Here is a 21,157-nt window from a genome sequence, read left to right on the forward strand (position 1 = left end):
TATATTGCTGTTGTTACATGTGGACCCTATGACTTCAATTCATCAATAATTTTCTCAGTTTTTGGATTCTTTGCTCACACTGTAGGGCTGGGCAATATGGACAAAAATTAATATCTCTGTATTTACAGGCTGTCTGGCGATACACAATATATATCTCGGTATTTTCTATGAAATGGAACCATGTTTTCAGTTGCAAGTCAAAGCCACATTTGAGATGTCACAAGCAGTATCATAAAAATAGACTGTTATCAAAATAAAATGCAAAAACAGTGATTCCCCTGTTTGAAAATATGCAGCTGCACAACAGTTCTCCTTTCTCAACAGCTCCAAAACACTAGTTGGAGGTGGGGTTTCAGTGAAGTGCTGTAAAGTTTAGTTTATTATACATTAAACATAAACACAGCGACAATGTCAAACATGATCAAATTTCAAACAAATGATATACAAATGGTTATTTGGGGGGTGAAGTATATGAACATAATGGAAAAGATAACACAACACTTAATAGACCAGTGTGCATTTATTGTCTTCTGATGTTTGACTTTGTCTCAGGGAATAGTGTCCGACCAGGAGAGGAAGAAGATGAAGCGGAAGGGGGATCGATACTCGATGCAGACAAGTCTTATAGTTGCCACTCTGAAGCGCCTGCTGCCTGTTGGACTCAACATTTGTGCCCCCGGAGAGCAAGAGCTCATCGCACTGGCCAAGAACCGCTTTACCCAGGTAGGAAAACATCACTTGTCTACTAGACTGTGAAAATTGCTGTTTTTTTCTGATATGTATGGGACAAGGGGCTGTATGAGTTTGAGTTGATGAAATTATACAACTTCATAGATTAATAAGAACATCCCTCACATTTACTTTAGGTCAAATAGTTCAAGTTACATCATACCACCAAACCATACATGTTTAATTTGCCATATGTATTTTTTGCTTATGATTTCATTACAATTGTTTTATGTCATTCAAGGCCTATTATTTAATGGTTGGCTTTGTGTCACAAAAAATCATGCATTTTCTCTGTTCACAGAAAGATACGGAGGAAGAAGTTCGAGAGATCATCAGGAATAATCTCCATTTACAGGGAAAGGTGGGAATACTTTAAGCTTGAGAATCAAGAGTGTATGTACTGCAAGTAGATATATATATTTGGGATAAACTGAACTTAACTCTATGCTTTATATTACACGAGAGAAATAAAAATGTTTTATAGTGGATAGACTAAATGGTAACAGCTACAACATTTGTAGCTCAAATCCACCACATATAATTGATGTAAAAGTTCACAGTGGTCCACATCTTTGACACACATTGTAATGCATGTGTTTGTGACTGTATGTGTGTCTTGCACAGCTGGAGGACCCAGCTATTCGTTGGCAGATGGCTCTGTACAGAGACCTCCCCAATCACTATGAGGACACCTCTGACCCAGAGAAGACTGTGGAGAGAGTCCTGGAGATCGCTCATGTCCTCTTCCACCTAGACCAGGTGTTTGTGTGTGTGTGTGTGTGTGTGTGTGTGTGTGTTATTAGAAGAATAAAAGATGACCCAGGTCAGAAGACATTTGCAACATTGCATTTCAATAATTGGAACTACCCATATAATATCTACAGCTCTATATAATCACGTTTGGGTTGATGAACTGTATATTTGTGCTCCTCTTGCAGCCACCTCTTAGGGAAACTTTAATAATGATAAGGTCCTCTAAGGCCAAAAATAGACAAAAGCATGTCTGATGGTGAGCTGTGTCAGGAGAAAGGCTGCCATAGTTATTGGTTGAGTTTGTGTGTTTAGGTTGAACATCCTCAGCGCAGTAAGAAGGCTGTGTGGCACAAACTGCTGTCCAAACAGAGGAAGAGAGCAGTAGTTGCTTGCTTCAGGATGGCGCCACTCTATAACTTGCCCAGGTACAGTTACGTATGTAGTTATTTAGTTAACGCACTCATACACTAGGGTCTGGCAGTTGAACAAAATAGATCGGCAACAGGCAGTTGGCCAAATTCATCGCCATTTGTTTTATATATTCTCTTTTAACACGGCTACTGTTTTCTTCATTCCAAGAACAATGTAACCTTTTATTCTGTGTGCACAAAAACAGTCTGTGATAGTCTGTCCTTTTAAGTGGGGGCAACTCATTAAACTCAAAATAACTGGACAGAACACACATGTCAGCACTGGTTGTTGGGCTGACGGTGGCCGGCTGGAAATATTTAAAAAATCCCGCAATCCTAATATACAGAGTGTGCATGTGTGTAAACTGTAGGTCTGGTCTATCTTGTGAGGAAGTTTTTATTCTTACCCATTTTCCCCCAAACTAGGCATCGGGCTGTAAACCTGTTCCTACAGGGCTATGAGAAGTCCTGGATTGAGGCAGAGGAACATTACTTTGAAGATAAACTCATAGAGGACCTCGCTGTAAGTTAATTTTAATACAAATGTAGGACAAATTGCATTATTTCGACCCCTGGCAGAATTTCTTCTACTCTGAGGCTATTGAAGGCTATTCTCAGTGTATCGTAATGTCGCCTGTGATTGATAATGTGTTTTTATCTCAGAAACCAGGAGACCAGGAGCCATCTGAGGAAGAGGAGGGGGTGAAACACATTGATCCGTTGCATCAGCTCATTCAGCTGTTCAGCAGAACAGCCCTCACAGAGAAGTGGTGGGTTCCCATGTATATATGTGTAAGGTACAAGGTTCTACCAAGTGTTTCTGTTCCAGCATTAGTTACAGTTAATATGTTAACAGTTACATATCTTGTAAAAGAAGGGCTGTCTTTATCTGGCCAAGTCAAGCTATGCATTTACTGGTGTTTTATCCTTGCCACCACCTGAAAAAAGCATCTGGATCAGTCTGACTGTTGACTGATGTTCAACTCCCTTCAACAGTCACGTGTTTATCTCTCTAGTCTTTGCTGTTTCACATCAGGTGGGTACAGTGTGCCGCACAGGGAGAGGTTGCTCATTGATTGTTTTCAGCCGGCATTGATTCAAAAACATTAACTCAAAATAGCTAAAAGCTGTTTGCAGCACTGCTTGATTCTTAGTTGGATCAACAGTTCCAGTACCTTGCATAGCCATATAGTCATATGAGTCAATGCTGCATAAAAAAGCTTAAGGGACATTTCTCCAAAATCAAAAATATTTTATGCCTCCATGCTGTCAACAGCTGTGGCATTATGTTTTCAGGCTGTCCATTTGTTTCATTCTGGTGAACACAATATCTCAAGAACACCCTAAAGGAATTTCTTAAAATTTGCACAAACGTCCCCGTAGACCCAGCGATGAACTGATCAGACACTGTAACCTCACAAAACATTTTTTTTGGCCATAACTGAAGAATTCACACACAAATTATGACAAATTTTACAAAAAAAATACTAAGGGTTAGGGTAAAGATGTGTGTGAAGCATTCATGTTTTTACAGACATGGATATAAATTGTAAGTGCAACTTGACTGGAGGCATACAATTGCAAGGCGGTAGCTCTAGTCCCTCTTACCTATAGTGTTAATTATCAGTCTAGATTAAAAAATGAGAAACTCAGCAGCAATGTCTCTTTCCAGAAGTCATGATGCAGTTACTTAAGATAATTCACAAACCTTGTTGTGAGCAGATTCATGTTGATACTATTTTCTTTCTATTGAACTACACCTGTTACCGTATCACTGCACAGAATGATGCGTGCATCCAATGCTAGCTCACTAAGCACCACTGAGCTAGCTAACGTTACAGCTCAGCCAAGGACGCAATTAGGGGCCATACACATGCCACCTTTTTTGCACCCTCAGATTCATTGTTTTCAATGTAGACACATAGCAGACGTGCTCAAACATCAGAGCGTTGCCGTCGCAGCATGCATGCATTCCCAAGCACCTATTTTTCAGGGCGCAACAGCTCAACTCGACTGATAAATAGCACTACAGGTAAGGGGGAAAATATGTATAGTTTTATTTTAGGGTTAACTCTCCTTTTAAAAGCAGCTACATAATAAAACCTGTTAAGTTATGTGTGCCAAGTATTTGTAGCCAATCAACTTGTGCTAATGTGTGTGCTTGTATTTCCTGTTGCAGTAAACTGGATGAGGATAATCTCTACATGGCCTATGCTGACATCATGGCTAAGGTACCAGCTGCTTAATACTAGTACTAGAAACCTTTTCATTACTAAGAATCAGAATCTGGTGTATTGCCAAGTAGGTTTTCACATACTAGTAATTTGCTTAGGTGGTTTGATGCATAACAATAAAGAGAAAAGTAAAGAAGTACCAGTCCATATCCATTAGTAGCTTTGTCACCTTCTACCTATGCCAATCCTCAATGCCTATGTGCAGTTTCACATAGATTGACCACGTCAGTGTGTAGAAAAATGTGGGACAGACAGAATGACTGACTGACAGAATGACACACTGACAGTTTCCGTGATAATGTACAGCATACCATACCATGACTTAGTCATACCAAAAATTAGAAAAAAAAACAAACATTAGGCCACGGGGGAGCCACAGCGATCGGTCACATTTTAGCCATTTTTAAGCATTTTTCTGTTGTTAAATTTCTCCAGTCACCTTGAGGCGTCCTGTTCTACATATCTACCAAGTTTGGTAAAAATCGATATGGCAGTTAGGCCTAGATAAGAAATTAGCTCTCTAGCGCCCCCATTGTGTTTGATGGGGTCAATAATGGAGGGGTCCCCTCAGATTATGTGTGGGTCATATACCTACAAAGTTGCGTGGTGATGGGTGAAACCCTTGAGATGTTATACACCTTTACATGATGAGCCACGCCCTCCGCAATATTCATTGCCTTATAGAAGCTCAGTTTTAGTAAGTTTTCCAACTTTTGCCAAGAGGGAACTTTAGATATTGGTTCCTAGATTATGTTCACTGAGTTTCATGCAGATCGGTCAAACTTCCTAGGAAGAGATCAATTTTAAGTGTTTTTCAAAAAATTCAAAATGGCGGAAAATCTATATAACCGGGAATTATGGGTTCTTGAGGTATTTGTTCCTCATGAGGAGAGGCATCTCTGTGCAAAGTTTCATGTCTCTACGACATACGGGGAATGAGATATGCCCATTCAAAGTTTGCAATTTCAGTTGGTTGCTATAGCGCCCCCCTTTGGCCAATTGATGGATTGATTGCTTCATTCACATCCTCCCATGACCCTCTACCACTGTGCCAAATTTCACATGGATTGACCAAGTCAGTGAGGAGAAAAATGTAGAACAGACACACCCACACACAGACAGAGTTTTCGTCATTATATAGTAAGAAGATAGTAAGAGAAAAGTCAAGAAACATAAATATGGAGATAGAAAAATATACAGTAAGGATATTTTAAAAATACTCCACAAAATAGGAACATTATCTGTTTTGCAAGATATCATCCCTTTGCTGTCCACATTTAACTCTCATCTTTCCTCCCTCAGAGTTGCCATGATGAAGAAGATGAGGATGGAGAGGAAGTGAAGAGTTTTGAAGTAGGTGATCAGTCATTCTCCATGTCTGTCTGTCAGTCTCCATGATGGTTTTTTGTTGTGAACATGTATATGTGCATACACAACATGTATCTTGTTTCACATAAATAGGAGAAGGAGATGGAGAAGCAGAAGCTGTTGTATCAGCAGGCTCGGTTGCATGACCGTGGAGCTGCTGAGATGGTGCTTCAAACCATCAGCGCTAGCAAAGGTTGGTTATACCTACTGAATATTGATCTTATTGATAATTTTTGTGGTTTTTGCTATCCATTCATTCTTTGGATGAACTGTACAGCACTTTGGTCAACCGAGGTTGTTTTTAAATGTGCTATATAAATAAATTTTGACTTGACTTGACTTTGACTTGAATGTCCCGTATCCCACTATAAGTGCCATATACTGTAACACTGCAAGATGATGATGAATGTGCTGTATAGTCACTTTCAGTGCTCAGGTTTATGCATGTAAACTGTAAACATAAACTGTAAAAAAAATAATGGATGTAGCCACCATGATGTCACCTATTGGTTTGTGGGTTCTGGTTTTGAGCCCTGAGTTTGGCATTGTGGCTGTCACCATTTTGGATTTTTGTAGCCAGAAGTGACCATAGCTGTGTTCGAAACCGTCCACTCACTCACTCACTCACTCACTCACTCACTCACTATTCCCTATTTCGTGTTTACTATATAGTGCACTACATGGGGAACGACTGCACGAGATTTCGGACACTAACTGAAATTTTCTGAACGTCGTTGCGTCAGTAGCTGCGCCGCATACTCCTGTGAAGCAAGTGGACGCACCGAGCATCATGTAAACAAACTGGGCACTTTGAGGATGATCAAACTGTATGGTGGTTGTCCTTTTTGTCAATAAATTGTTGAAATGTCAGTGGTGTGGACGTTTGGTTTTGTCAGCTAGGGTTGTGTGTCTGCATTGTGAGCTGTAATAGCCCACGATAGTGCATGAGCTACAAGCTACCTGGCTCGTGCGAGCTAAGTGGCTATTGTTAGCTCGTGAGCTAACGTTACCGGCTAGCATCCTATTCGTTTCTTTTCTTTTTGTGCCATCTTTGCGGTTGTTCTTCTTCTTCTCCTCTGGCAAAAGACGACTGCATTGGACTGTGGTACACGGGAGTAAAATGTAGGGTACATCGTTTGTTCACTCACATTTGCTGTGCATTGTGGGTATTTTATAGTCCACTATATAGTGAATGAAATTAACCGCGAAGAATTCGAACAACACTACAAAATGGAGAACACAGCTCATATTTGGATGAGCGAGTAGAGTTAACCCTAATGCTAGCTGCTAGCTTAGTAGCACAGTGCATTTACAGCTCTTGTTAACTCTGATAATGCTAATGCTAAATTTGGCTAGTGAAAAACAGACAAACCATTAACACAATATGTACTTTCTGGAAAAACTTGTCTTAAAATACAATCAAACACTGAACATGACTTTTTTAGGCAATTGTGTTCTTTGTTTATATTAACGTAGAGACTATAATGTGTGTTAGATCGGTTCCCTTCTGTATCGAGGCAGGGAAAATCATCATAATGTAATCATAATGTATGTATGAGTATATGTCTATGGTCTTGCACTAACAAACTAATCCTGAGCAATGCCAAAGTTACAGTGGCCGGACATCTTCATATGTCTCAGTATCCATATGGAGGAATAACTCAAGACATACAAATCTCTTGATGCATACAGTTTTGTGCTTTGCAGTCACATCCAGAATGTTTATTACCAAGATTTTTGGTTAGGAAAAACAGTTTTATTCCCTATAGCTTATTTCAAAATTCATGACAACTGTAGGGGGGTGAATTTTTATATAACTCACCCATTTATATTTTATTAAGGCTTAAAGTTATGCAAAATGGCCAAAATGCCAAATCTGAGGCTTCAAAGCAGGTGTCTAAAAAGCAGTGGGTAACAGGTGACATTCATATACAGTCTATAGTATTCAATTAAAAGTTAAAGTGCACTGATTCATTGTTGGGTGAGACATGGACTTTTGAATGGCCCTGGCAGATAAAGGGCTAATTAGTTTCCTCTGTGTGTGTGGTTCCTTTTCACAGGTGAGATGGGTCCTATGGTGGCCTCTACTCTGAAGCTGGGCATAGCTATTCTTAATGGAGGAAACTCTACTGTACAGCAGGTATTTCACTGTTCAGTCACTTCTTTTTCTATCATACACATTTATTGTGATTTTATATTTGTTACTGTTTGCAATGTATTTAAAAAAAAACCCTACACACTCAGTGGTCATCTTATTAGGTACACCTGTAAATTTGTAAATCCAAAACAGCTGTTCTACTATAGTTTTTATATCCATGATATCAAAAACTGTTAATAAAATTATGTGTTTCAGCAAAATTATGTGTTTCAGTATTGAGCTCATAGTAAGCGATGATGTTATACTGGACTGTATTCCTAATACTCTGCCACCCTTGTGTGTGTAAATACAACCTTTAAACACCACCTTAAAATATGACCTTTATAATGAACATATAATTGAATGTAAATACTTTTGACAATGTCAACAAAAACAGAGTATTTTGAGCTTCGTAAAGGTCGATGCAATGGCAGGGCGGTTGTGTTGGACCACAGCAGCAGGAACATGTGAATGAAATATGCAGACCAAGCAGTATTCTTGTGAAGTGTATTGTTTGTTTAGACTCCCTCAGAGGTGCTGTTCTTCATGAGAGATTAAGACCATAGTGTATTCATATTATCATGTCCACCTCCTGTACTTGTTTTAAAGCAGAATGTGGTCTCAAATTTATAATACAGCTGTTCCATTGTTCTCTGTGGTCTCTCTCCATCTCTTGGACAGAAAATGTTGGATTATCTGAAAGACAAAAAGGATGTGGGCTTTTTTCAGAGTCTGGCTGGTCTGATGCAGTCATGCAGGTAACTCTACAAACTCTTCCTGCTTCAAGACTGAAACAAATACCACAGGTGGGTTGGTTGATGGGTTCTGACTGTGTGGTGTTTGACAGGCTCAATCCAAGAGCAGTCAACCGTGTTTAACTCAAGGGTGCTTAATAACTAAATGTAAAAGAAACAAAGTAATGGCCAATAATGAGGGTCAGATTCCTTGAGCTCTTCATGGACCTTCTCCTTTGTATCCATGTTTCAATTCATACTGTGAGGCAACCCCTCCCCAAAGAAGGGCAGGAGAGTTCTCTCTCTCTACATGAGGTGGGCATAGATGTGTTGTCTCTTGGAGCTAGATCAAATAAAAGATTTAGGGATGCACAATATGGATTATTTCTAGCCGATACCCATAATTACCTGCCTCTCATTGCAAATTCAGATAAGTTAGCCAATTATTCATATTTCTGTATTTTAAAAAGAAGTTTATAATCTGCAGTATTTAAATGTTTCAACATAATCTGTCAAAACAGACATGTTAATGTGTTATGCACAAGTAATGAAAACAAAATAAAGCCTCGACGCCTCCCCACGGAGACACTGGGAGACTTCCTCTGTGGTGGTGTGAGCTCTGGGCCAGGGAAAGTTTGTGTAAGTGTGCCTGCTCACACACAGTGTCAGAGTTAACTGTAGCATGACACGCCTAAGAAAAGCACTCGGAGAGCGCAGTCCTCCGCCCAGCAGCTCGGATTTCCCGCCATTTTATTATTTTATCCACTTCATTTCAACCGATTATCACCAAAATTTTATCATCTGTTCCTTGTCCCATTATCAACCTTTCCTGAAAATTTCATCAAAATCCGTTCAGAACTTTTTGAGCTGTTTTGCAGACAAACAAACAGACAAACAGACCAACGCCGGCGAAAACATAACCTCCTTGGCGGTGGATTAATGGGTTTAACAACAAAGTCAAGCCTTTATGGTGTGAGCTTGTTGGGACCATTTAAAGGCTCAGTGTTGGATTTGAGCCGCTGCTGCCCTGCTAACAGGGCAGATGTTGAACTGATCCTTCACTGGGAGGACAGCAGCTCCGGATACGGTCCTTCAACACAGTGTCTAACCTGTTAAACAGCAGCAGGAATTTTGCAGATTTGGTGGGGAATCCGGTGGTCAGGGATGAGACCCCAGGATGCAATCATGTTGTCCTCCTCTGAAACTGAAAAAATGGATCTCTAGTCAGCGTGCTGCGCAAGCTTTTTTTTTTTCTTACTTTCTGTGTTTATTGGCAGGGTGTATACCACCACCTAACGTGTCAGGGTGTGTAGATGCTACCTTTGTAACTTTAATGAAAGCAGTTTGGCTTTGTATCATTAGCCATAAGCCATTAGCAATAATTTCATCATTAGAATATTACATAATGATAAAAATTTCCCATTATCGGCCCGATACATCATGCATCCCGAGAAAGATTCATAATTGATATGTTATTTGCTAGCCTAATTCTTATACAAGTAATGTTCATAATGGCTTTTTTTTTTAAAGATATTTTTCTGGGCATTTTTAAGCCTTTAATTGATAGGACAGATGAGCGTGAAGGGGGAGAGAGAGAGGGGGAGTGACATGCAGCAAAGGGCCACAGGCTGGAGTTGAACCCGGGCCGCTGCGGCAACAGCCTTGTACACAGGGTGCCTGCTCTACCACTGAGCCACCGACGCCCCAATATTCATAATGGCTTAAATAAACTATCAGTATACTATACTATTATATTTTGTGTGAAAGGCATTAAAGGCCCATTTCATGTTGATGACTGTCCCAAATATACACCAGTTGAGTCCAGTGACTGAAGCAAACAAACGTTGAGGCTATTAATTGAAATTTGCACAGCTGATTAGACCGTTCAGCAGTTGGAGCTGCAGCAGTGGCTGTGATACACAGCTCATGGAGGCAATCCAGGTACTTAAACACAATGAAGGCCAGATTGTGTCAAAATTGCACCTCTTCTCTGAGTCCTGATGTGGTGAAATCTGAGCACAAAAACATGTGTCTAGATTCAGTCTGTCTCGTACTTTATGGGGATATTATTAGTTTGTCCATTGTGAATGAATCTCAATAAATCTGTTTACATAACTAACCTGAGAAACTTAACATTATTTTTAGTTTTTTTATATGTCTCTGCGCCTGGGATAGCCGTGGCCAGAGCCTTTATGTTTTTCGCATTGTCTGTCCGTCCGTACATACCGTTCTTGTGAATGTTATATCTCAAGAATGCCTTGAGGGAATTTGTTGCAAATTTGGCACAACTGTTCACTTGGACACAAGGATAAACTGATTAGATTTTGGTAGGTCGGGGTCACTGTGACCTCATCCATCTCATTCTGGTGAATGTGATATTTCAAGAACACCTTTATGGGGGCAACCTCTAGCTCACCTGGTAGAGTGTGTGCCCAATACAGGCTGAGGCCTTTGTAGTCAATTCTGACCTGAAGCCCTTTGCTGCGTGTCATCCCCTCTCTCTCGTCCACCTTTCCTATCTTAAGCTGTGTTATTTTATTAAAGGGAAAATGCCTAAAAAATAATCTTCAAAAAATACACCTTTATGGAATTTCTTCATAGTCGGCACATACGGTCAATGGACTCAAGGATGAACTGAATAGATTTTGGTGGTCAAAGGGCAAGGTCACTGTGACCTCGCAAAACATGTTTTAGCTAAAACTCAAGAATTCATACATTAATTATGACAAAATTTCACAGAAATGTCTAATAGGATAAAATTTTGAAGTGATGATGTTTTATTTCCAAAAGGTCAAAGGTCACCTTCATTTTGAGATGTTATTGTTCTTGAAAAATACTTGTCTGGCCATTACTCGACTTCATAACTCAGGAGCAGAAGGGGAGACATTTGGTCAGATGGTGAATTGGTGACACTAATCTTGAGTGTCCACCTTGAAACTGTGCTGATTCCAGTTTCTTAAATGTGAGCATTTCCTGGTTTCTTTACTCCTCTGTGACAGAAAACTGATTATCTTTGGGTTATGGACAAAAGAAGATATTAAAGGATGTCATCTTGGGCTTTGTGAAACAATGATTGACATTTTTTAAAATTTTCTGACATTTTATAGACCAAAAAACTGATCGATAAATTAAGACAGTAATGTATAGGTTGTGGCCCCACTGGGTACATTGCAAACTGGAACTGCCAGTTGTTAATTTGGCATACTTTAATTGTTTGTAACAATAGGGCTCAAGGCCCACAGCGTAATTCACTGAATCCATGTCAACATTACAATTCCTGTTTACATCATCCAAGGCACTGTGGGAAATTAGGGCATGATTATCCCCCAAACAGAAATAAAACATCAGGACTTCCTTAAATAAGTAAGTGTCAGACACTATAATGATCTTACAGTGTTGTGTCTTTGACCATCCCTGACTATCTTGGTGCAGTTAAAATTTTCTTTAGCTATTCTTTTTATCAGTAAAGGCAAGGTCAATGTGATTAGAATGCAGTATTTTTTGTAAAATTTGGCAAAAACTTTGGTAGCTACAGATCATCAGAGAAGACTTTTTTTCACATTAAAATGTAAATTGCAGCCTTCAGATGGTACTTTGGACAAAGGTGTATTCAGGGCAGTGCTCAGCCACTGGTCAAGTTTGCAGGGGGGAGGAAGGTCAGCAAAGAGAGGATAAAATTACAATACTGTTCTGGCAGCTTAGCTGCCTGGACCCTAATAAGAGATTCACAATTTGTCTTTGTTTCAGTGTTCTGGATCTAAATGCATTTGAGCGGCAGAACAAAGCAGAAGGTCTGGGGATGGTGACAGAGGAAGGATCAGGTAAGCCTCCCCATAGTATGTTAACACCTCATTGGTTTATATTTTTGAATGGTTATAGCAATAGAAGGAAAAGCTTTTTTTCTAATTTACAGATAATTGGTAGATATTAAAATGCTTTTCTTCACCAGGTGCAGGTAAAATTCATAAATGTCACTTCAGTTAACTTAAGGATGGTACATTTAAAGCTACCTATAAAAACCCAGAGGCCACTTGGTTTCATAGAGGAATGATAAGCAAAAACCCCCAACTGAAAATATCATTGTTGAGATTTTTAAAGCGTTAACATTCCAAAACATGTTATTTTTAATACATGAAGGTTATTTTTTTACCCTCTAGATCATCATTCTTTATTTTGCTTTGTCCCACTTACCCTGTCATCACTTTGGTTGAGCGATTTGTTGATTTTCACCAAGTGGTAATGCAGTACTACCCGTTTTTCATATGCATTATCAAGTATGATTTCCTAGTGTACATGTGTATGTGCCTTTGATTTGCCTGTTACATCTTCTGTGTGTATACATGTGTTACAAATGTTGACAATCATCCTTTAGATCGCATACTGGTACTTTTAGAATTCAAATCTCAAATTCTCAAATCAAAATCCTCCTCTGTTTTACTATTTTGTAGTACTAGTCTTTAAAATACAGTCATGACCAGCAAACTGACCACTGGATAATAATAGGTAATTATGAGGTATTGATATTGCATTATTTGGTGCAGAAGTTGTTATCATGTTACAATAGGTGCAGCGATTATATAGGAGTTTGTTTTAAGTAATTTCTGGTTTAAAAAAGGCAAAGTTATTGTAGTTATTCTGGAACAGTAATGACATTTCTGACTTCCTTTCACTCTTTCCTCTCACCTCACGTATACATGAAGATTTTAATCTCCACTTTAGGACAGCATGGGGTCCCTTCATGTGTACTTACATTGATTATAGAACAAATCATCCATATTGTATAAAATAATTTCCTTGGGTGCTTAAATGCTTAAAATGACTCACTGTATCTTAGCATTATCCTGACAAGCACCCCTTGGCAGTTGTGCATTTACTGTAATGACTGTTTCCTCTGACGTAGCAAAGATGGGAGCAGGGTGATGTTATCATACCACCATTAAACCTGTAAGGGAAGAGGTCATTTTTAATTGCTGGGAGCACAAACTTTTTAGGCATGAGGACTTTCAAGTATATTAAGTTCAAAACAGGACCACATAAGCTTTTGTATAAGCAGCTTATTATGACCCATATCTATGTTTGTTAGGCGGCAACCTCCATAGGCTGTATAATTATGAAAGGAGCAAAGGCTGGGGTGTGGTTTCGAAGTAAAAAAATTGCTATCAGAAATAATTAATGATTATTAAAAATGATTATTTATTATATTAAATAATATTATTTAATTTACATTAAATCACCAACTGGGAAACAAACTTCAGAAAAAGGGAAATGGCAGCTAATTAATTATCTCAGGCTCATAAAATATACTAAACTATTTATGTTGAACTTTGATTAATAATTAAGATAACAACTACAACCAATATAACCATATCATTAGTAAAGACTGGAGGATTTGGAGTTCTTGACACAGCAGAAGTAGGCAGCATTCAGTCTGTAATATTAAACAGACAGCATGTGTATTCCTAAAAAACATTTATTAAAAAACAAAGCAAAAGGTAAAACACATAACACATACAAAACAAATGTATACTAAACTAAATAAACCTAACTAACAGAGAGTAAGTGTGAGTGTGGCTGGGGGGTTGAGACCAAGGCTGTGTGGCCTACAAAACGAAGTAGCTGACTAGTTGAAAACTGAAAAGATGGCCAGATGATCGGTCAGATGAAAAATAGAATCAAGGAAATGTATGATAGGAAACTTTGGGTTTCCTCTGTGTGTGTTAGACTATGACTAAAAGCCGAATTACAGAATATGTGCGTGGTCTGTGTAGAATATAGATGCGGGTTAATACAAAGGATGTTTCGTTGCATGGAAGACCCTGGGTCCATGTGAAGCATAAGTTTGATAACATCAGCTTAGCTTTGGCAAAGCAGGTACCCATTAACATGACTACAAAATGGTAGAGTAAATAATATAATAACATAAAATGAACAGTGAACTCAGTGAACACAGTTAGATCAAATCAATGACTTAACATATATATTGACAAAAGGTACACAGTGTTGTGCTTAGCTGTGTAAAGTTGTACTACTGCTATGCTTAGTAGTTACATTCCCAGTACATGAATTTAGGGGGGGGGGGGGGGGGGGGGGGAACTGCTGTTTTGGTGTGATACTTTATTAGCAGACGATCTTGTCCATTGTGAATGAGCAATGCTTTGAAGCTTTGTTGCTCCTTGTTGCTCGTAAAGTTAGCCTACAGACTTAGCTGTAGTGGCTGGCGCCAACCTGTCTAGTGTCAGGTCCTACTAAGAATTGTGTGTCTGCTTTTAGCAGGTCATGTGGTGATCGGGGAGCCATGGTGGAGAGTCTTTTCTGCTGCTCTGGCAGAAGAGAGGTGAGGAAAAAGTGGCGGAGGGGCAGGCAGGTCCTCCTGCAGTAGTTACCCTTTTTTGGGAGGGCCATGGAGAAAAACAAGCATTAAACAAAGAAGCTGAGGTATTGTTGGCCTCATGATGTTGTGGATCACATGACACAGTGACCAATGGTGATTGAACTTGGCTCCATAGGCAGGGTTTCACATAGTGGTGTGAAAATCTGGAGGGCCATGGGAAACTGAGTTTGACTGCTGTTCTTTGTCTATAGAAAAAAAAGACTTTAGAAGCCATGTTGAGTGAGCTGTGGTTACATTTAATGCCTGTTTAAGCTACACAAATCAACAACTTACCTGTGGGGTCCAGCAGATCAACAGATGTAGTGTAATGAGCGACAAAGCCTGTGAGGGGCAAAGGTTGGGGTGGACGGAGGGGGCCAAACAAACACAGGACTCCAGTGCTGAGTTATTTTAACATAGCTGCATATGTACATACATAAGTTATGGGGTAACTTCTGTATGTTTTTTGCCTGCCTGCCAGTGACAGCCATGACCAGAGGCATTGTGTTTTCAGGTTGTCCGTCCATCCGTCCCATTCTCGTGAATGCAATATTTCAAGACCTCCCTGAGGGAATTTCTCTGAATTTGGTTAACCTGGACTCAGCAATGAAATGATAAGAATGGTGTTCAAAGGTCAAGGTCACTGTGACCCTGTTTTTGGCCATAACTCAAGAATTCATCTGCTAAATATGACAAAATTTCACACATATCTCTAATAGAATAAAATGAAGTGATGAAGGTTAGGGGACACGTTTGGTCAGATACTGAATTGGTGACACTCATCTTGGTTGTCCACCCTGAAGCTTTGTTGATTGTATAGATCTTCTGAGCTGCTGGAATAAAGATGTATGTGAAGTATCCATGTTTTAGATTATGTAGCTTCTTTGCAGCAACATCCATATTTAATGAATTGTCAACTGTCATGGCTACAAATAAGTCTGGACAGACATGAATGTAAACTGTAACTGTGACTTAACTGGTTTGCGAACGCATACAACTGCGAGGCAGTTATTTCAGTTCAACAAGGACCCTGTTTTGCCATGTTTTTGTGTCAGTTTTTGAAATTGGTCATGAATTGCATGAGAGTGCTGCAGCTGGCAACGGTGAAACAGGCTGCAATGTAACCACCCAGGCCATGAGCGCACCGTCAATTTATGTTCAATAGAAGTGCTTGTTTTTGCCACTGACAGGCTCAGATTGTTAAGTGTGTAACAACATTATGGAAATCATGCTGACAGAGATGGACCATCTGTTTAAGAGTAAGATCCTTTTTGTTTAACCAGAAACAGCCCCGAAATCACCATCGCAAAACCCACCACTCTCTATTTCAATAAACAGTCATTTAAGTGTGTATCGAGAGCAAGCATATGTTTCACATCTAACTTGGACAACTATGAGTTTATTGCAAACAAATAACAATTGGAGATTGTTGGAACAATGAAAAGACGATCCAAGATGGCTTTTATGATTTGTTTCTGTTGACTTTGAATGAAGTGTGTTTTACGCTGATAAAATTACAAAGTTACCCTTTAAGTTATGTAACAAACATATTTATTTGAACCAAAACCATGAGTACATTTATATGGACCCTATTCCACTTCTTATCAGAATAATAGCCCAATCAGGATAAAAAAATCTCATGTAACTACCTCAGTTAGAAGAGACTGGCCAGATCCAGCCTGGTCAAACGGAATTTTTAACTGAGCTAAAAGGGTTGGTGTAAACCTTTGTTAATCCATGCAATAGGAAAACATGGGCACCTAATAACCATGTAAATGCTTAATCCTGTAATTTCCCTCTGATTAAAATAGATATATTCTTGCTGCGTATATTGCCCCACATGGAGGTAACATTAGATGACAGAGAGGGTACATGCACCGGACACAAAAGCTGTTTCTCTGAGCTTTCATCTGCTAATTTTGACAGAGGTTTTCATGAATTTAAAAAAATGTAGCGCTCAGCTAGAGGTACATTTCTATGTGAGTGCTCTGATTAATAAATGTATTTAGATTTTGAAACAATGAGCAGAACCACTTTGCACAAGTCAAAAAAGTTATATTCTGAGTGCATGCTTTGGCGCATGTAAACACTGGGTCATTTTATTTAGCGTCCATGTAAACAGTTAAGTTGGTATTTCTAATCAGAATAATTTCAGTCAGATTGAAGAAATATTGTAGTTCATGATCTTTTTTTCTAAAACCAAACCAAGTAGTGTCATTGCTTAAACCTTAAACATTAACCATGTGTCTAAAACTTCTGATTAGGTATGAGGACATGTTGATGTCCTGCCACTGCTAGGGGTGGCATTTTAGAAAATACTCCTGTGGGTCATATTAGTGTGTAGGAACAAATGATCTATGTGGTGGTATGGGTTTGAGAACTTGTTGATAAACTTAGTTATAACCTAATAACTGAAGTATAACTTAGAGATATACTTTATATTCTCATTGGATAAATTCCTGATTTAATAAAGAAATGTTTAATTGACAGTCTTTGTTCATTTTATGTACCCTGGATTTTTTGTTGAAGTTTTAGACTACAGAGTCTCTGCACTAGTTGATTACTGGTTCTTAGTATTTAATAATTAGATAAGATAAAAAGATTATTAAAACTTTAGTTTAATGATTGCTACATAATATGAGGCAAAGTTTTCAAAACTATGAGGGACCTCCCCAGTGGGACACAGAGACCTGATGCAAAGACACTGTGAGGTGAAAGGGACAGCTAATGAGGTGTTCATCCAGTTGTACTGAATTATTGTACAGCAGGAGTTGTCATCTTTGTTTAGCCCTGTATGCAATGAATGAAGATATAACCCTTCCTAAACCAGTGATTACTTAAACTGACTTTGTATCAATCATTACTGCACCTATTATAGCATAAAGTCATGGCACAGCTGATAACGGGTTTATACTCATAATTTCCTCATCATTGTCTTGCAAACACAAAGTAATCACTCTAACCAGCTTTTTAAAAGGCCCTAATAACTAAGCAGGTTCACTTTGAGTGCCCGTCCACATTCAAAAAGAAAAAAAGAAAAAGGTCTTGATGTATACATTTTTTTAAAAATTTTCTTTAAGATGACTCACATTGAGTTTTACAGAGCTGTACAGGTTTTCTCTCAACACATTATTTTTTTCCCCATGTTGACCAAACAACTTAATTCGGAATTTTTAAAGCTCTTTTCCCTATATGTAATCTTTTTCTTTGTTTCTTTCTTTGTTTCTTACTTTCTTTCTCTCTTTCTTTCTTCCCCCTGTTTTCCTTTTCTCATTTTGGTTTACTGCACTTTCTTCCCTTCCTCAGTCATCACTCATGAGCGTGGTAATTATGCCTTCTGCCATTTCCTTGTGTGTTGGTTTGTCTCTCTCTCTCTCTTTCACAACGGTTGGTTAGTTGTTGTGTCAGTTCTGTCCAGGTCCTGAGTGTAGACCTTCAAACCTCGTCCTTACCTGCTCTGTGCTTATAGCTACTTCTCTGCCTTACCGTCACCATTCTAATCTCTTTTCTTCCCCTTTTTTATTTAACTAGGCCAATTATAACTCACTCTCTGGTTGGTTTTGTAGTTGGTCTTTTAATACTGTTTAAAGTCTTAGTCCACTTCTGAATTATGACGTAAAATGTGTCACATCTTCCTCTTTCATAATAAGCAAACAGATATTACGATGACTTCTTTTGGAATATACCATATAGATGTTAAGATTTAAAAATCCAGACATGTCCAGGCAGAAGTAAAAGTGTAGCTTGTGTCTCAACCTGCCGTCTAAAACAAAACCCATGTATGCCTTCCTCTCAGGATTTGTACAGTATCTGGCACATTCTAAATATTACTAATATTTACCATCCTCCACCCCACCCTCTCGGTCATGTAGTCAACCTCAAGTCAGCTGGTTGTTTTGTCTTAGTATTGGAGATGGTTATTGTGCTGGTTGTTATCTGTTGTGAAGTGTACAATCCCATCTGTGTTCTCGGCCTCTATCTCTGCCCTTTTCTGACTCACTCTCTTAGGGCTGCAATGAATACAAAAAGACCACAATAAGCCAACAAAAATGTTAGATCAAGTCTCCATTTAAGCTGCACTCTCTGCAGTATTGTGCATTTTAGTGTCTTTCAACTCATTGCTTTGGTTTTTACGGTCTGCAGCTTTACTGTTTTGGTTCGCCTTAGCACTCTCATCTACCTGCTTTCCAGTAGCAGCAGGCAGCTGTTTACAGTGGAAAAAGCTCTGATCAACACACTATACACTCTAGCAGCTAAAGCGCCATATATTTCCCTCAGGGGTTAAGGAGACCAAACCACAGCTAAAATCAGAGTAAATATTTGAGTTACAGTCCCATTTCTCATGAGTTTAATTAGGGTTCTAATACTATATTTTTTTCTCTGCACACAAAAGACTTACTCCTCTCATTGTTCACAGAATTGTTTAAATCAGTGTTAATGAGCAATTTGCCAACAGAGTCCAGAAACTATTCAACTGACAGGCATGACATATCAAGATGCTGTTTAAACAACATAATAATGATACAGGTGTGCCTTGGGATGGTCACACTAAAAAGCCACTCTAAAACGTGCAGTTTCATCACATTACACAATGCCACAAATGTCACAAGTTTTGGGGGAGCGTGCCATTGGCATGCTGACTGCAGGAATATCCACCAGAGCTATTGCCTGTTAACTGAATTAAATGTGAAAATTTGGCAGTAAATCCAACTGGTATTGTCACGGTACCAAAATTGGGACCCACGGTACGATTTGCCTTTTGTCATTTATAAAAAGATAAATCACTTTTCTATAATACATCAATGATATTTCAATGGAATAAATTGCTTATTGACTTATTCATACTTCAAAAACAGCATCAATAAGTGATTAACATAGGGGGGATCAAAATAAAATAAATAAATAAAATAAAAATCAACCAGCCACCCTCCTCCTTTGATAAGTAAAGAACAGTCCCTTAAGTGCGGTGAGGTTTGTGGACCGTTACCTGCCACAAAGAGAGAAATGTGAACGGCTTGTTTCTCCTCTGACACGTCACATACCTGTGTGCCTCCACAGCTCGACTGTTCAGGTACCTCTGGGCAGTCATGACACCAATGAAGAGGAAATTATTGGACCTAGAGCCGGGCTTCTCGGTCACCGGTAAACCGTTATCTTGCAGTGGCCGTAGCGCTCCGCTGTATTCCTGTCTGTGACCCCCGTTTAACCCACAACCGGCAGGATTTGCCTTTCGTTTCTGCTGCTGGTTGAAATCTGTACTCGCACAGCGTGCTCCTGAATGTTTTCTTTTGCTTACTGTAGCAATATAAACAAATCTAGCCTACAAGTAAAAAGAAATAAATAATAACTTTCACTGTTTAAAGATACTCAATAGCTCAGCTAATACCTGAAATGTCACTGGAAAACAAACCACTGCAGCAGCATATTGAGTGCCAGATGGCCAGCGTGCGCCGTTATTGGACACTCACCCTCTTGCGATTGGACTCTGAACTTATCCCACAGTAGTGGTACCGTGAGGTACTGTAGTACTACGGTACTCCAACATTATGGTATCATGTGTACCGTGGTGTTTAACTACTGCGGTCTATCGTTGGTACCAGAGGCCCATCTCTGTGGCTGCAGACCATCTTGCACGTGAAGAAGCCAGATGTGGAGGTCCTCGACTGGCCATCTAGATCAGTTGTATGTACTGCCAAATTCACAGAAACAACACTGGAGACGGTTTATGGTAGTGAATTAAAAAGGCAATTCACCATCCCAATGGCACGCTCCCTCAACATTTACAACATCTTTGGCATTATGTTGTGATAAACTGTACCTTTCAGATTGGCCTTTTATAGTGAACAGCCTAAGGTACATCTGTAGATGCTGTTTAATCAGCATCTAGATATGCCACACTGTCAGGTGGATGGATTATGAATTTTGTTGGTAAAGTGCTCACTAACACAAATTTAAAGAATTCATCAATAAGGTTCAAGAGAACTACACCAATTGTTTGCATAGAAAGAGTCTATTATCTTTTATTTCAGCTGATAAAAAATGGGAGCAATACAAGGTGTTGTGTTTATTTATTTATTGGTCATTGTACATTCATCTGGTGGACAAAAACACAACTGAATGCTGTAATTGGGAACTTTCTGTCAGCACACACAGTAAGTTTATGATGTAATGCAATGCCCGAATTATGTTACCTACCTAAAACTAGTGCAGTCTAATCCAACAGTCCAAATCCTCCCTTCACAAAGGTTATAATGTTCAGTTTATAATTGTTTTAGATAGGTGTTGGTTTTTGGAAGATGTAGTTTGTGGTGCTGTTAAACTGTCTTGCATTATATAGAGAGGTGTTATAGCCTCACTGATGTGAATGGGTGAACAAAATGATATAAATATAATTTATTTACTGTTACATTATAGTTGACCTT

General features: G+C 39.0%; 1 protein-coding gene across 1 annotated transcript in view; it reads left to right on the forward strand.

Annotated features, from left to right (window-relative positions):
* Nucleotides 1-21,157, forward strand: part of ryr2a (ryanodine receptor 2a (cardiac)) — a 259,999-nt gene that overhangs the window by 191,806 nt on the left and 47,036 nt on the right. The window contains exons 77-89 of the mRNA XM_078163436.1: nucleotides 553-723; nucleotides 1,031-1,090; nucleotides 1,354-1,488; nucleotides 1,795-1,907; nucleotides 2,319-2,415; nucleotides 2,556-2,662; nucleotides 4,072-4,123; nucleotides 5,429-5,479; nucleotides 5,588-5,687; nucleotides 7,555-7,634; nucleotides 8,313-8,389; nucleotides 12,113-12,186; nucleotides 18,042-18,059. Coding sequence (XP_078019562.1) covers nucleotides 553-723; nucleotides 1,031-1,090; nucleotides 1,354-1,488; nucleotides 1,795-1,907; nucleotides 2,319-2,415; nucleotides 2,556-2,662; nucleotides 4,072-4,123; nucleotides 5,429-5,479; nucleotides 5,588-5,687; nucleotides 7,555-7,634; nucleotides 8,313-8,389; nucleotides 12,113-12,186; nucleotides 18,042-18,059 — 1,135 coding nt within the window. The remainder of the gene's footprint in view (nucleotides 1-552; nucleotides 724-1,030; nucleotides 1,091-1,353; nucleotides 1,489-1,794; nucleotides 1,908-2,318; nucleotides 2,416-2,555; nucleotides 2,663-4,071; nucleotides 4,124-5,428; nucleotides 5,480-5,587; nucleotides 5,688-7,554; nucleotides 7,635-8,312; nucleotides 8,390-12,112; nucleotides 12,187-18,041; nucleotides 18,060-21,157) is intronic.

Source organism: Epinephelus lanceolatus, chromosome 21 (genome assembly GCF_041903045.1).
Source record: "Epinephelus lanceolatus isolate andai-2023 chromosome 21, ASM4190304v1, whole genome shotgun sequence".
NCBI classification, from domain to species: domain Eukaryota; kingdom Metazoa; phylum Chordata; class Actinopteri; order Perciformes; family Serranidae; genus Epinephelus; species Epinephelus lanceolatus.